The sequence below is a fragment of the Lepisosteus oculatus genome, chromosome 6 (genome assembly GCF_040954835.1).
Source record: "Lepisosteus oculatus isolate fLepOcu1 chromosome 6, fLepOcu1.hap2, whole genome shotgun sequence".
Lineage (NCBI taxonomy): Eukaryota > Metazoa > Chordata > Actinopteri > Semionotiformes > Lepisosteidae > Lepisosteus > Lepisosteus oculatus.
In genome coordinates, this window is record NC_090701.1 from 52,547,283 (window position 1) to 52,563,653 (window position 16,371).

The 16,371-nt window shown below is 40.3% G+C and overlaps 1 protein-coding gene across 1 annotated transcript; it reads right to left on the bottom strand.

The window, feature by feature from the left end:
- Window positions 1-7,439: 7,439 nt before the first annotated feature.
- Window positions 7,440-16,303, bottom strand: lactb2 (lactamase, beta 2). Its single transcript, XM_006633896.3, has 7 exons — window positions 16,063-16,303; window positions 11,864-12,027; window positions 11,393-11,516; window positions 10,434-10,612; window positions 9,623-9,771; window positions 9,155-9,236; window positions 7,440-8,805 (listed from the first exon to the last, which is right to left on the bottom strand). Exons 1-7 carry the CDS (start codon window positions 16,182-16,184, stop codon window positions 8,762-8,764), a joined length of 864 nt encoding a protein of 287 aa, XP_006633959.2. The 5' UTR covers window positions 16,185-16,303; the 3' UTR covers window positions 7,440-8,761.
- Window positions 16,304-16,371: the final 68 nt, after the last annotated feature.

Consider the following 16,371-nt stretch of genomic DNA (forward strand, 5'->3'; position numbering starts at 1 on the left):
CTCCACCACCACCAGTGTGCAGCCCCACCTGGATGATGCGACAGCAGCCATAGTGCGCCAGAACGCTCCCCACACACCAGCTCTCAGTGTGGAGGAGAACAGAGTGATGAAGCCAGTTCATAGATGGGGATTATTAGGAGGCCATGATGGGTAAGGGCCGATGGGAAATTTGGCCAGGACACCGGGGTTACACCCCTACTCTTTTCCAGAAACGCCCTGGGATTTGTAGATTTTACTACAGAGTCAGGACCACAGAGAGTCAGGACATCGGTTTTACATCTCATCTGAAGGATGGCGCCATTTTACAGTATAGCGTCCCCATCACCAGACCACAGGGTGAGCGCCACCTACTGACCCCACTAACACCTCTTCCAGCAACAACCTAAGCTTTCCCAGAGGGTCCCCCATCGAGGTACTGACCAGGCTTGACCAGAGTTGCAAGGTCATATGGCTGCTGGCTGCTGTGATGTACAATTTGGTGATGAGGAGGAAGTCTGGCTTTAAACTTTACCTATATGTCTCTCCTGACAGCTATCCTAGTGAGCCGCTTCCACCTGAACAAGTTCATTAAAACTACTGAGGTAGTCATGAACTACCTTTTATTTCCATAAAATAAACACAGTTAAACACTACAGGTGTCCTTTGCTTGGGAATGGTTAGCATATTAAAATCACTTATCACCCACTCTTGACGTTTTATGATGAAAGGAAAGCTCATTAGACTGGCACTTCATTTGTCTTTGTTCAGAATAAAATTCAGTTTTAGCAACTGTTAGTACCTGCTCGTGTCCGTGCGTGTCTGTACCATAAGAGACATTAGTGGAGTCTGTGAAAGCACAAGTCCACCTGATCAACATGTTATTTTGCAATAAAAGGACACAAAGAAAGCATATTTCAGAACCATCAAATTGGGAGGCCTTGTGGGACAAGAATTGTCACAGATACACAACCCATCAGTAAGGTCAAACAGCGGTCCGTGGCTGCTTAACTGTGTATGACTTTATAAGTGCAGAAAGTCATAAGATAATCCCGTCTCCCACAGCACTGGTTCTGGACAAGAGCTCAACAATATTCATTCCCATGATGTGTTGCAACTACATGCTCACAACACATAGCCTAAACTGGAACAGTGTTCCTTCTAAGAAACACATGCATGATATTTACAGCACCGCCTTTACAAAACAACGTAGCTATGCACATTTTTGGTGCTAAAGAAGATATCTCCTTGTGTAATGTATGGTTGTGTTCCCTTCAGTTTTGACCTGCTTCTTTTTATCTTGTTTTTCTGATGGTCTATTGTTACCAATCTCTAGGATAATAAAATGTGTGCTGCTATAAGCCTGTAGGTTCTTTCTTTAACACAGTAAATATTTTTTTCTGCTGAAAGAAAACCCTGTGGGTTTGAATACTGTCTCTTCTCTGTCACGGATACCACAGTTGCTCACCCAGTTAAAGGGCAGAACTGAGAGATTATAGCCCTCTATAATTGTAGGTTGCACAGTCAGAGTAAACCTTCCTCTTTTTATTATTCAAATCTTTAGCATAGCAACTACACATGAGCCAGCAGATACATGTGCAAACTACAACTAAGTGCACTTAAATCTGAGTCCAGAATGCATTTTTTACACAAGATCAAAATGGTCTCAAACAAGCTAGACAGTCGTGATGTTGTTGTAGTTATCCTGGGTTGTTTAAAAAAATTGCTCAATGAGATCCTTGGATCTACGAGTTACTACCAACCAAATAGGTCAGATGGGATGAATGGCCTTCTCTCATTGATAGCGATTCTCATAAGTCATAATGGACATATGTTCTTATTTACCTCATAGGCAGACATGTACATGACTCCCAGATCTCTCACATATTCAGCCATTTTACTTCATGCTCAAGTGAGATTTATAGAGCATTTAATGTCAAAAATCAACAATACCACTGTTTTGCAATGGATTTAGTTTATATCTCAACAACCAGATGCTTATTGTTCAAGAAAAACATTGCTATCGAATAAAGAAAATCCAGGCAGTCTATTTCTTGTTGGAAAAAAAATCTACGACAGTGTGGAGAGTGCTTTTATTTTTTAATGTTTCAGTTTTTAATTATGCTTTCAGCCATCTCAAGACATGTGATGAAGTGCATATGTAATTTTTACATGCTTAACCTTTACTAAGGACTTGTTTCCATTGGTTACATTCATGAGTCATAAATAACCAAGCTAAAGGTTCAACCTGCCATGTGAGTGTTCAATCTTAATTATAATTGCAAGTTTTAAAGTTTTTGAATGTGTGTAGCGCTATAATTATTTAAGGCGGCAGTTTAAATCTGCATATTAAGTATATGACTAGCCCATCATTTTGAATGAATGGAGTTACTCTGACATAAATCATTACTGTATGCACATTAAGAGCTTATGAAATAAATCCTCACTGATTCTTCAAGTCTGCAATTATAAATCAAAGTAATTGAATTACCATTGCATTGCCAATAATTCAGACTGTCCTGAAAGTAATCACATTCTAGCTCGAGTCTGCACAGGCCATTTTTCTATATATCTGTTCCTTCTGTACCTTTGTGGTTTTACAGCCCTACTACCCAATGGAATATTCCCTTCTAAGTGGGCAACAGGCAGGCTTCATTGGCATACAGGTATGTGTTTATTCACTAAAGGCCAGTTGTTAGCTCATACCACATTTTCTTTCACTTCAAAAGCATCAAAGACACAACCCTGCATCGGTAAAGACTAGGGTGAGTTGCTTGACGTCTGACAGAAGGCTGCAGACTCATACTGTTTCACTTCAAGTAGTAAATGTTGCTCATAAAAGAGTCATGTTATCTTAATGCAGTGATAAAGAGACAGGATTGTTTCAAAGGCCTAGAATCTGACTGTGGGTTTCCCCATAGAAATGTAAACATTATAAGTATAGGTCTCACACTTGGCAGATTCATAAGCTACAATCAGCCTTCATTTATCTCACTACGTGTTTTTATCTATGCCAGGTTGGATGACATTTTACACTTGAACAAATGCTGGCTGTACTTCTTGGTAGCAGCTCAACAGCAAATGGCTAACCATTTAGTTTTTTTCTCATAGCAACTCTAAAAATAGAATAAGTGCAGAGTTCCATGAAACACATCATCTATAATGTAGTGGCGCATTCAGATTAGAAGTTAGCAGCAATATAGATCTCAAGGTTATAAAGACAAGAACGTAAGAAAGATTAGAAAGAATGAAAAGAAGCCTTTTTGCCATCCAGCCCATTTGGTTTATAGAGGTACAGTAATTGATCCGGGATCTTATCCAGCCTGTTTTTGTGTTATCTCCATGTTTGTGTGTGTTTCCTTCCACAGTCCAAAGACTGGTAGATCAACTCGCTGGTGGGAAAATTGGCCCTGGTGTGAGTGTGTGCGTCTGTGTGTGTCCTGTGATGAGCTGGCACCCTGTACGGGCTGTATCCTGCCTTGTGCCTGTTGCTTGCCGGGAAAGACTAACTACTTCCATGTAGTTTCCACTTTTGATGCTGGTTCATGTTTCATTACTGAGTCTAAAGAAGTCGATAGAGTTGAATATGTCAATGCCTTTGTAGATTTTTAAGACTTGAATGAAACCTCCTTGTAGTCTTCTCAGTTTTTCAATTTGAAGCCCAGGAATTTTCTATGGAATGATGAAATATTCCCTGCTATTTGTCATTATGAGCATTAATGCTGAAACTTTGATATTTAATGACATATTATGCTGAGGTACAGTACAGGGAAATGCATGTGACTTGGATTGGGCTGGAGCCCTGTAAGGAAAGCTCACTTTTAGTGGAGAATTCCATGTCTCGGATATACAAGTTCTATAGCCAGGTATGAGTTAGTCATCTGCAGAAAGGAGCCCTTCTTCAGCATAATTCTGCAGTTCAGTGCAAATGGGATCTGGAATTATGGCATTTAAGAACTGTTTAAGAGACACAGATCTGTTCATGCAATTATTTAATGAACAGTAAATCGGTTTATTTTACTTAGAACTTCTAATTCAATTTTACAACATAAATAATGTTTATGTGCAAACATAGTTACAGTGTATTATCACATGCCTAACATTAACAACAAGTACTGTACAGTATATCTGTTGTAACGGTGTGGGAGTGGGAGGAGCTGCAGCGAGCACCGGTTAAAGTCGACTTCCCGACTGAGGGACAGAGGCACCGGTGTGAGGTGAATGAAAACCGAAAATAACTCAAAAGGGGTGGAACGAAACAAAAAGCAAAAAAATAATAATGGTCCGCTGTGCACCCGCGGCGTCCAGACTGAACTACCCTATTTAACGGGGTCCAGTCTGGAAGAGCAGGGAGCGCAAAGCCAAAACAAAATAAAAACTCAAACCCGTGAAAAAGGATCAGCCTGCCCCGGTGGAGATACACAGCGGCCTTGGGAAAAGAAAACAAAATGAAGGAAAAACGACGGCCTCACGCTTGGTCACAGTCCCCTCCGGGACTGTCAGAGGAATGCTCCTCCCCTTGCGAGGACTTGCTTGTCCCTCCGGGCAGTGTTCAGGAAATCTTAAAGGGCCCCACGGCTGCGGTTTACCCAAAAACCCTTCATCCAGGGCCCCGCCTCCACACTGAACACACCCTCGCGTATTGCCACGCTGTGTGTAACGGAATCAAGCCACAGACGCACGAATCAGTGTCCTGAATTCTAGATTTCTATCCACCGAAACTTTGAAAGAATTCAGTAACTGGGAAGCTCTGCATATGAAGGGACCACTGTTTATTCTCCACGTTACAACACTTGTCTCATAAAACGTTCCTGGGGCCACAATTAAGGAAAGAAAACACTGCCATTCCCTGGTGTGAGATGTAGTACTGTGCTACTGAAACAACTGACAAGTACCATAATACTTTGTGTTAGTTTGATAGATAGCTTTAAAAGCGAAGAAACTTGCTGCAGGCCCCAGCTTTTTGGCTACAAGGAGTGCTGTTCCACTCTTACAAACACATCATTCTTTAACGGGAAAGTTGCTTACTCATAGTCATTAAAAATGCACTACTCTTATTAAAACGTGCCTTGAAATGTGTGAATTGAGTGACTTCATCACCCTTAGACATCCAATAACAAAAATATAGCAGCTACTCCCTGAACACAAGGCCAGCTTTTACAGTGAGGAAAGAGTACAGTACTTTGTAAGGTTATATAATCAATTCTAACAGTTATTTATATAAAGAATTCAGTGAAAACAGAACTTAGATGTGCAAGATGTGCACTTGTACAACATTAGACAAGATAGTTTGAAGGCTGGATGTTCGTGATGTTCTCAAACATTCAGACAGCAGAATAAGCATTCTGTGGTGCTGCATAAAAATATTCCCCACACCATGTACATCATTTTATCTTCTGTGCTTAAATAAATAAATCACGTGTCCTTGTCCTAAATTTGATTTTGTGTGTCAAACATGATTGTTGCAGAACAGAGTAGGCAGTACATCTGCTTTGCTCTCTGAATGGATGACTGGTAATACACTTACTGTACTTCAAAACTGTCCCTACAGTGGCAAAGGCATTTCGCATTTAACCCACTGCTTAGCTGTATCACAGGCTCACTTCACCTTGCAGTTTTTTAGAGAAAGAGAACTTAGGGAGGTGAGGGTTGCAAATAGAAAGACTTGCTCTAAAATACATTATTGTAAGGTAACAATGTCCATTTCACACATTTCAGGGAATTATTTTGGGTTTTGATATTATGAGCACATGTTTCAATATCCCATCTCAGTACTGATCAGTAGTAAAGTATGTTTAAAATGAACTTTTCTGCTAAGCTGCTTGCTTTCCGTGAATCTCTGCTGGGTAATTTTATGGAATTGGGACATTGAAGCATTAATGGTCGCACATTAACCGAAGATTTTGAGATGACACTTGAAAACCGAAGCCAATTCTGTGAATTTGTGAAAACAAAAGCTTGTTTTACTGCTTTCAGCATGAAAGTTGAACAGGTACACACAGAACACAGCAGCACAGACCCTCTGTCCCAGATACTGTCTTGATTTAGTAACACATTAATCTCGAGGCGATTTCACAATCCACTGATCTACTGGCAGTTACATTAATAAATACTTATTTCACACTAATTTCTCTGGGGGGTTAGTTTCTGGTGCCTGAAGACCTGCGCAGGGGGGTTAGTTTCCAGGAAAAGCCAATTATGTCACATTAATAAAGGTTCGTGCTGTCGAGCCTGATGTCTCCAAACAGGTCAAGCACTGCTGTTCTTTAATGGCAGGGTATGAAACCACAGTTCTCCAGGTGCCGAACCCAGATCTGTGAAGTCAGCGAGAGCAATAAATCAATCTGACCTTGCAACATTTCCATCGGCATGTCTCCCGTCAAGTGGGGCTCACGGCGATTCAGAAAAGGATGTTAATTCTAGACCAAGATGAAAATGAATCAGATATGGTACTCCCAATCATTTCAGCATGCTTTCTGTAAAAACGCCACTGCAGATTTCAGGGTGTGAAGTTTTTGAGAATGAAATCTAAGTCAAAATCAAAGCCTTGCACTTGACGTTTAAGGTCACAATGAAGTGAAGGTTTCTTTTTTAGACCTCACACCTGAATAAGGCTCCACAGCCGAAACACTGTGACTCTTTTCTTTTCCTTTCAGTATGGAATAAACCTTGACTTGTTCCTTTGCAGCCTACGCATGCTGATGCAGCTCCCTAATGGAACTTTTTTTAGGGCTGTGCTATTTCCATGTGCTCTTGTCCTCTCCAGCCTTGGTTATTGAAAAGCTGCGTTCTGTGTTCATTGCTAAAATGTGCTCCACAAGCTGCCATATGTTCAGAACTCATGCTTTGTTCGTACAGTATGTAATAGTGCTATGTGCGTGCATATATATTTATGGCAAGCGCACGGAAATCTGGCCGATGGGGGGAGAGAAGGCAGTTTTGTGAAGAGGTATTGCTGACCGGCATAAACGGGAGATGTTTTGCAAGGCGTTTCTGGCACGGCGTAGTTTTCGCATGTAAACCCACCGTATCGCATTGTGATAATTTGAGACTGTATTCGGGAAAGTTTCATTTTTATGTTAAAAATCATACCCTTAAGTCAGAAGTTGGGTTATATATCCACTCCAATAATTATTTCCTGTTCCATCTTTATTGTGAGAAAAGCGATCTTTTCAATTGCATACCGGTAGAATTAAGTGCGGCTGAGAAAAACAAAATCCAGCTAAACCTAAAGGATAGTTTCTCATTGTTGGGAAAACACTGCCATCTAGTGGACGCGACATGAAACGACCACTCTGGAAGCGAATGCGGGTAGTACGGACTATTGCCATACTGTACATAAGCGATCTGGAGCTGCAGCACACTTAAAAAGGATCTGGGAGTTTATGTCCTGTAGATTCTTATATTGTGTATAGCATCAAACCCTGATAAACTAATGTTTTTATAGAAGACATGAGAGAAAACATTTTTAATTATTTTATTGCATATGACGTATTCCATACATGTTCATGCATTTCCAGGAGCATTAGAAAAACACAGTACACAGGCTACTCTATCCAAAACAGCTCTCAGTCTCTCCTTTTAGGAGGAATATTGTTGTGGTGCTATGTTTGCCTCTAAGGCCAAGTGCACATACTGATTGAATGTTACAAAGGTTGTTAAGATCAGAAAAGCAGCACTGTTGGGCTGGGCTACGGTGAATCTATTGTGGAAATGCTGAGGCACACTACCACTGTCATGTAGGAACAAACCTGTTGAGCAATCGGACATCATCCTGCTCTCAAAAAGGCAGACGACAGACATGTTGCACGTTCTTTATGTAGCACATTCATGCATCCAAATTGTTTCTTCCAGTTCAGGGTTGCAGGGGAGACAGTCTTTCCCGACAAGTAACGGGCACAAGATACACCCTGTATGGGATGCCAGTCCATCACAGGGCACACACACACACACACAATTAAGAAAAGATCGCTTTATTAGCCATATATAATTTTTCGCATACCCCAGCTTGCTCTCCATGAGACACACAGGTGGGGAGAGAAGCTTGGGGTCAGAGCACAGGGTCAGCCATTTATACGTAACCCCTGGAGCAGTTGGGGTTAAGGGCCTTGCTCAGGGGCCCAACAGAGTAGGGGCCCCAACAGATTCCTCTGCCTGCCACAGGATTTGAACCGGCAACCTTCCAGCCACAGGCCCAGATCCTTAGTCACAGTTCCACCGCTCCGCCCAGAAGAATGATCCCAGAAACTAGTTACCCTACTGGTATGTCTTTGTACTGTAGGAGGAAAGCTGTGCAGCCAGTGAAAACCCATGTGAACACAGGGAAAATAGACAAACTCTATGCAAACAGCAACCCAGGAATTGAACCCAGGGTCCTAGTGCTGTGTGATGCTAATCTCACCAAGCAGAAAGAGCTTTTCATCCTTCCATTAAATTACAAACGGGTAATCAGTTACCTATACTGCATGGAAATCTTATCTTTATTAGACTGAACAATTAATTCCACACTGGAAGGCTAATTGGGAAGCTACATGTAATGTACTGTGCAGAACAGAGGGCAAAGAAAGAACGGAGAGGACAAAGACAATGAAAATAAAGCAATGGTCACTTTAACGTGGGTAATTCTACCTTTCACTGACGTGACCTTCCAGCCAGTATGTAGTGCCACCAAAATGATGAAAAACCATAATAAAATCCATTAACACTGCTTAATAAGCTGTAGCTGTTCCAATTAAAAGACAATCAAAGGCATTTAAGAAACTGCAAGCTGAGTTAATGAAGTGAATCACAGACTGCTCCTCCATCTTACTGCAGGTGAATGTTCTTTGTCTGTGGATAAAATCAAAAATGTAAAGTGCATTATAACGTGCATACAGATAATCCCGAGAGCAAGGGAAGAAAATGCTAAGATTGGACCGTATGAAATTTAGCTCCGGAAGTTGAAGATGTGGTGTTCCTTAGATATTATTATAGTGAGTCTTTTCCTTTCAGATTCCATCCCCCGTTACCTCTTAGAAAAACATGTTCAAATTAAAGTGTGAAGACTGCAGACATGATTTGAATCTACAGATGATATACATATTTACAGTCCATAGACCGTCATTCTATAGATACAGTCTATAGAAAGACTCTCTAAAGCCATCCGTAGAGCAGCCACCACAAACTAGAAATAACCTACTTATTTTTCCTTCTTTTTCCAGCTTCTTTAAATGATGCACAAGGTTCACTTCAGCAGCTTTGTGTAGAACCTCTGGAGTCTCCTAATAAGTCACAGACATAAGAATTATTAAAAAGTCTGCTCACTACAGTTCATTTGATATTTGGATAACTTCCATCATTTGTTAAAAAAGAATGATTATTCTTCTATATTTATATAGCCCCTTTATCCCAGATGACGTACAAGGTTGAAACAAAACACAAGACAAATACAGATCCTGCTTCGGTAGCTCACTATGCACAAGTGAAAATCTTCAGGAGACAGTGGTGGAATACTACCATATTCTGTCAAGAATCTTACTGCAATGCAGTTAACAGCAGCATTCAACTGTTTTTTTTATACAATCTACAAATTCCTTAGTAGATTAAAATAGGATAATGCAGCTATTGAGTGGCTGTTTCCTTGTAAAAACGGAAATCCAATGAATACCTTATAAACTTCTTTGACAAGGTCCATTGAGGAGAAGGACTTTCCAGCATTCTCTTGCAGAACTCGGAGAATCTGTTGCTCACGCAGGTTCCTGTGAGCGATGTATTCACGGATTTTGCTCCCTGCGTTATGCACTACCGGCCCATGGCCTGAGGGGAGAGGAACATAACTGAGGAAAAATGACACTGTGGGTGAATCTCCTTCATTAGGTGCCCCTACGTTTAAAAAAATCCTTATATGCCAAAACAACACAACGAATTATATGTTATATAATCAAGATGTGAATAGGGCAGAAAGGGAAATTAGGAACTTGCTATGAAGGGTATTTCTGCATTTAACTGAATGTGGAATTTCAAATTCTTTGTGAACATCACAATTTCTTTTTGAGTCAGGAAAACAAATCAAGGTTATACAGTACATTGGTTGGTCAGACCTGCTTACATTACAAGGTGGTGTGTAAATCTTACTGTCAGCCGTAATTCTGAATCATTTCCTTTTGGAATACCTAGTTACGTAAAGTCTCATTTGGCTTTCATTAGTGAAGAAAACTCTGATATGTTATTTTATGCCATATTCAGATATAGAAGAAAACCTGAAGGAGATCTGAAGCTGTAAGCAAAGTCCAGGCATGAAAAGGAAGACAAAGAGCACCTTTCCTTTCCAATGCTAAAAAATGTACAGTAAAAAACAAATATTATTTGACTGTTGAACACCTCCCTCCAGAACCCTCTAAATAATATTTCTAATTTGTTTCTTCTATGTGGTGCTGTGTACAGAAAGGCTTAATGTATGAAAGGAGGAGATGGCAAACCTGGATAGATCAAATCGGCTTTAGAGCTCAGTAAGACCTCCAGCGATTTCATGTAATCATAAAGATCTTCAAACACTGCCGTCCCTTCCCCCAGAATGCAGTCTCCAGAAAAAACAGCTTTCTCCTCCTCAAGAATGAGAGCCATATGATCATCTGTGTGCCCAGGAGTGAAGAGGACCCTGTGGAGGAAAGCCATCTCACTGAGCAATCAGCGTCATTTTGAAGCTAGCAGGTTAAAGCACAAAAACACACAGGGATCAGCGATTTCCCACCCAAGGATATATTACAGCATGGACGGGCATGAGCATTTTTAAACGTAGCTTAGGATTGTTAAGAGTGGAAAGACACATCCACGTTTTCCATAATTAGATTGCATTCCATTTCTATTTTATTCTGTCAAGTACAGAATACAAAGGTAACTAAACATTTTCCCATTTGAAATGAATGTGCTTGATCCACATTTACTTCATATCATAAGTACTTATTTTCCATAAGCTGGCACTTTAGGCATGCCTAAATATCAGCAGCGTAGCCAACCAGCAAGTGTTCGGGTGTGAGACAACCCAACAGATTGGACTGAGAACCTCTTTATTTTTTAGGAAACCACTGAAACTAGTTCCTGGCAAGGGTAGCAGCCTGAAGTAGAGGTTATGCCATCTCAGGGCGACAGAGAAACAGCTCAGAATCGTCAGCCAAACCAAGGCAGGATATCTTTGGGTGGCGTGAGGAAACTGGTCCCTTGAGAAAAGTCTCATGAGCATATTAAAACATGCAGACTCCACACAGAAGGGGTGCAGGACCAGAATTTAACCCAGGACCCAAGAGCTGTGCAGCAGTGCTAACCTCTACACCATTCAACTGTCAGGTCTGACAACACCTGGCCTTAAATGTGCAGCAGAGGTCAGACTTGATACTGAATTTTCATTCTATTTGTTTGCGATTTTTAGTGGTTTGTTCACCTAAGAGTGGCGCCTTCAGTTTCTAACACATCCCCATCCTTTAAGTACATGTATGTCTTCCCTTCCAGAGTAGCTTCTTCAACATGAGGATTACGAGGGAGTTTTGTGATGCGCAAATCAGAATCTGTACAATCAGAAAAACAGAACAAAGAAACAATGACAACATCTACAGTCTACTTGTAATCTCGTGTGAAACGTGTGTTCACAATCTATTAAAAATAACAATTTTTCGTCTCCATTAAATGCAAGTATCTCACATTGGTTTAAAAGGACACTTTCGACTTGAATTCTGCTGCTGAAAGCTAAAATATTCGAATCCATCTGAAATCACAGAGCATGTGAAACAGAGCCATTAATCATTTTTCCAGAGTGTGCAGAAAAGTGCCTTATAAGTGTAAGAATTATTATTAATTAAAGTAAAAGCCAATGCAAGTTAGGAAATGAAAAATAAATTGTTGATATTCATGCTACCTTTTGTGATGTCTTTGCATATATCTGCAATGCCACCACTGTGGTCAATGTGCCAGTGTGTGACCGTTATCTCCTGGATTGTGGTGTTGAACTGAGTCAGCGCTTGCTTCAGGCAGCTTATGTATTCGGGAACTGAGGGCTCTCCAGTGTCTATCAGGATTCGCCTGAAAAGGAGAATGAACTGTTTGAACAGAAGTGTTTCATATTCCTTCATACTAATTTGTTTGCAGCGTCTGAATACTTTAACAAGCTTTTTACCCTTACAGTTTGTCAAACGCATACATAACCCTTTAGAAACAACGAGGAACAGCATTGTCAATTTCTAGATAACTGCTACAGTACTTTTTACAGTACACATAATAAACCATAACCGCACATTTCTTCAACAATCAGCACTCACTAATTCCCACTTTTAGAAAATGAACTTTTGTACTATTGCTGAAGTGCTTTTTAGGGTCTCAAATATACATAATCGGCAGCAATCTCATAATAAAAATCAACCGGAATCTCTGATGCAGATCCTGGGAACTTGGTAAAATTCTAGGAGCTGAAAATGAAATTTATAAATGATGTATAATTAAAGTGAAGTGGCCCTTCCTGCTCACTAGTCACTGTAATGACTAATGTAATGTGATGCAGGAGACAATAAGTACAGGTTGTGCTGCAGACACTCCACTGCAGAAATGTTCCAAAGTGATCTGCAGGCAGAGTTAACATATGAGGATTTGTAGGCAAAACCATCTCGAAATCGAGAGCATTATTTCTATTGGATTAAAAGAGATGTATTCACCAGCCTGCTTGTTTATAATGTCATAGGGCCACTTCATGTCACCAGACGTTTTGTTGCCTCGTTCTGAATTGCTGAACATGGCAGTGCACATTCCTGAAATCTTGTCTATTTTATTATGTAAATTAGAGGTTTTACAAGTTACTGTGTACATTTTACTTTTATTGTGGTTTGAAATGCACTCAACAATGCTGATTCTTTCTAACCCTGAAATATAAAAATAGCATTGCAGTTCCCCTATGATACCCTTCCATCTAGTTTCCACTTGACTGTTGCATGATTTTCAACATCTGTATTACTACAGATATAAAACGGAGAGAGCAGATGAGCTACACGGTTTTTCTGCTTTACAGCCTCTGCTTATACAGGTGCCAACAGTGTTCTGCTCTTAGCACAGAAGGATTTTGCAGATTAGGAAGCGCTGTTAGGGACATAATTAAAACTTGCACCACCTCATCCACAACAAGCCTGAGCTGGGGAAAACAGAGGTGGCCAACCCAGATTCTGGGGAGCAGGTAATACAGGTCACTCTTAAATCAGCCATATCTAAAGACATGGAACATGTGGTAAGTTAATGGCACTAATTAATTCAAGAATGAGCAGCTGTTCACCTTAGGAGTTGCAGGTAGACTTTCAGTTTAAATTATTTTTAAACTACTTTTTTGAACCCCTGTATTAATGCTCAGAACAAACTTCTTTTAGATCTTTAGGAATTAACTATTTAGGATTCAGAAGATCTGCTGCAGTACAACCCCTCCAGGACCAGGATTACCAGCAGTGGTGTAAGCTATATTAAGATACTGAAGTCATATAGAGTGCAAACAGAAATTGTCCCCTCACACTCTTTATACTGAAGTTTCACTTGTAGTGCAAACACAATCTCACCCAAATCACACATTAAACTGAAATCCACAACAGTTCACAGAAAACAGAAAAAGCAAAACAAACATAAGAACAGCTGCTGAAGCAAGAAAGGCGGAAAAAAAAGTATTTTTATTTTGACGTTGCTGTCAGAGCATTCATTCACAGTTCACTGCAATAAAGAGCTGTAAGTTAGAAATTTTAGGTCAACAAAACAGGTCAAGAAAAGAATACAAGCTTTTTTCATTATTACAACTGCAAGGAAGAGTAAAACATGAAGAATAGTATCTGAGACATTAAAATGGGAAACATTCAGACCAGAGACAGGCTCTCTGTTTCTGGTGTGTCTATGCTTTCATTGCAAGTCTCTTAAAGATCTAAACAGGCTCTTAAGTGGCTTAATGGGACCCAATATAACACATTTACTCAGCTCATCTGGAGCTGAGGCTTTGAAAAGGCCTGGAAACCCTACACCACTTGATCAAAATAAACCATTTCAATTGCACCAAGCGCAGAAAAAAATGACAGGAAGGAAATCTTTTTGTAGCAGGTGCAGCAACATTTAATTAAGTGATGCAGGTTAATAAGGTACTATGAAAGTCACAGGCGTCCAGCTTGTATTGCCACTGCTGGAACTGGTACAGGCTGTACTACCAGGTGGGGCTGCACATTGTTGGTGGTAGTGGGATTTATCATTACCTGTAAAGCGCTTTAGTGGAGTGTCCAGAAAAGCACTATATAAGTGTAAGGAATTATTATGAATATTATTGCTTCTGTGATGTTCGCTGCGCACCACTCTGCAGTGCTGTCCTATGGGATTTTTCCCCAACATCTGGTCTTTGAATCTCGGATCAGACACATCATCCCAGTTCATCCCATAAACATTCAATACTTCTGATGACAATCACCTGGCATAACTGTCACATTCTGGCAAAAAAAGTAAAAATGGCCAAAAAAGCTGCTGGTACAAAAACAGCTACCATCATTGTAACCCATCAGGATGGTCTATACAAAAATTAGACTAATCACAATTGACACCAAAACCATTTAATCAATATCCCAACCTCACATACAATACTTCAGTCTTCTAAACTCACGTGCATGGAGTGATTTGTGTCTTTTGATGTTAAGTCAATTAATTTTACGAAGAAATGAACCACATGCCTCTCGTTGTCATAAGAAAGCTCTTTTTAAGATATTAACATGGATGGGATCTGTGACACAGTAGCACACACTTAAATCTCCAGATATTAATGGTATTCCACGAAACGTCTGAAAAAAAAAACATTTTATAAACCATTAACAAACCTCCTCCAACACTCACTCAAGACAAAGATTCAACCCATTGACTATAAAACTTCTAATGTAGTTCCCACCCATAAAAAGCGACAGAACCCGCCAAATGATAAATTCTAGGGAACAGTCAGGATTTCGAAAAGACTAGCCTCGCTTCACTACCTTGCTCGAACTGTTTGAACAAGCAGCAGCTATAATGAATGTAGAGCATGCGATATGTTTTATAGGTACTGTAGCTCTTGAATTCGCGTAAACCAAAAAACGTATAAATAATTCAACGCAAGAATGCATGTTAATAAAGGAGAAGCGTCCAGGTTTCACCCTCATCCATTATGGTCGACCTGCTAAATAATTGTTCATGTTGACCAGGTTCATGGGAAATGGCAAGGTAAGGCCGTTGTGAGTGGTGGGCGGTGAAAAGCGTGGAAACGTTACTCGTATTAAACCGATTAAATGGCCACTATTTTTAACCCCGTTATTATAAACTTTCTTATTTATGTTCCGTTTCATATGTAGTAAGCATATCTAAGAAGATGGGAGCCGAACACTTCACACTAAGACAATGACCGCTCGGCTAATTCGTCCTAATAATATCAGCAATATAAGAACTGGTATTCAAAACTTCAAAAAGATTACTCTGAAAGAAATCCTCAGACCAACTAACTTCCGAAAGCCAAATGAGCTGGATGGGCTCCTCTCGTTTGTAAGATCCATGTTTAAACTTGCAGTTAATACTTGCACCTAGTCTTTCTATAGTTAAGCGTATATATAATATATACTATATACATGTTATGTTCTAACACAACGGGCCGTCTGCTACTGTAGCTTGCTCGTACTGCTCAAGGCTGTTAGTGGAGCTGTTAACAGAACCGGGCGTTAGTAGAAATATTAAGCCCCTCAAAACACCGTCGCACAAACAAGTTGGGTCCAGATTGGCAGGAATAGGGAACAGCTGATTAGTAATCACATGTTTCAATGACAAATGAAAGTTGGTTTTTCAGTTGAAATGCAATTTTTAAAACACGCTCTGTATCTTCTAGGTAAGAAAAGTCACACGATCACCTGAGGCTTAGTGCGGAAACGTCCCGAGAGAAACAAAAACATGGAGGGTGGCGGTTCTTGATACATATTTTTCTTTTTTTTTTACCAATTCTGTTTCTTCTTTCCTTTTCGGTTAAGGGTAGCAGTGTATCTTTTCTCGCACACGCAGAACGCAACGAGAGGACGACACTGAGTTCTTTGACCCCAATGTTACCTTTTTCCTGTGCCCACTAAGTATGTATTTGTTCCCTGGAGTGTCATGTGTCCAGGGTTGCAGCCAAGAATCCGCACTACACGGGAAGACAACTGTTCTATTCGAGGAATAAAAGCCGCCATTGTCTCCTTCTCTCTTTAGTTAAAATCCCCGTTGTTAACATCCAAGTGCACAGAACCCACACGCAGCTCTGCTGCTGCACGGCTCTCTCCTGGAAAGCCCACTCTGACGTCACTGGCAGCTTCGGAGGAAAAAAAAACCACATGCCTACAGAGACACACTCTTTATTTTTTTTCTTGGCCGATAAAG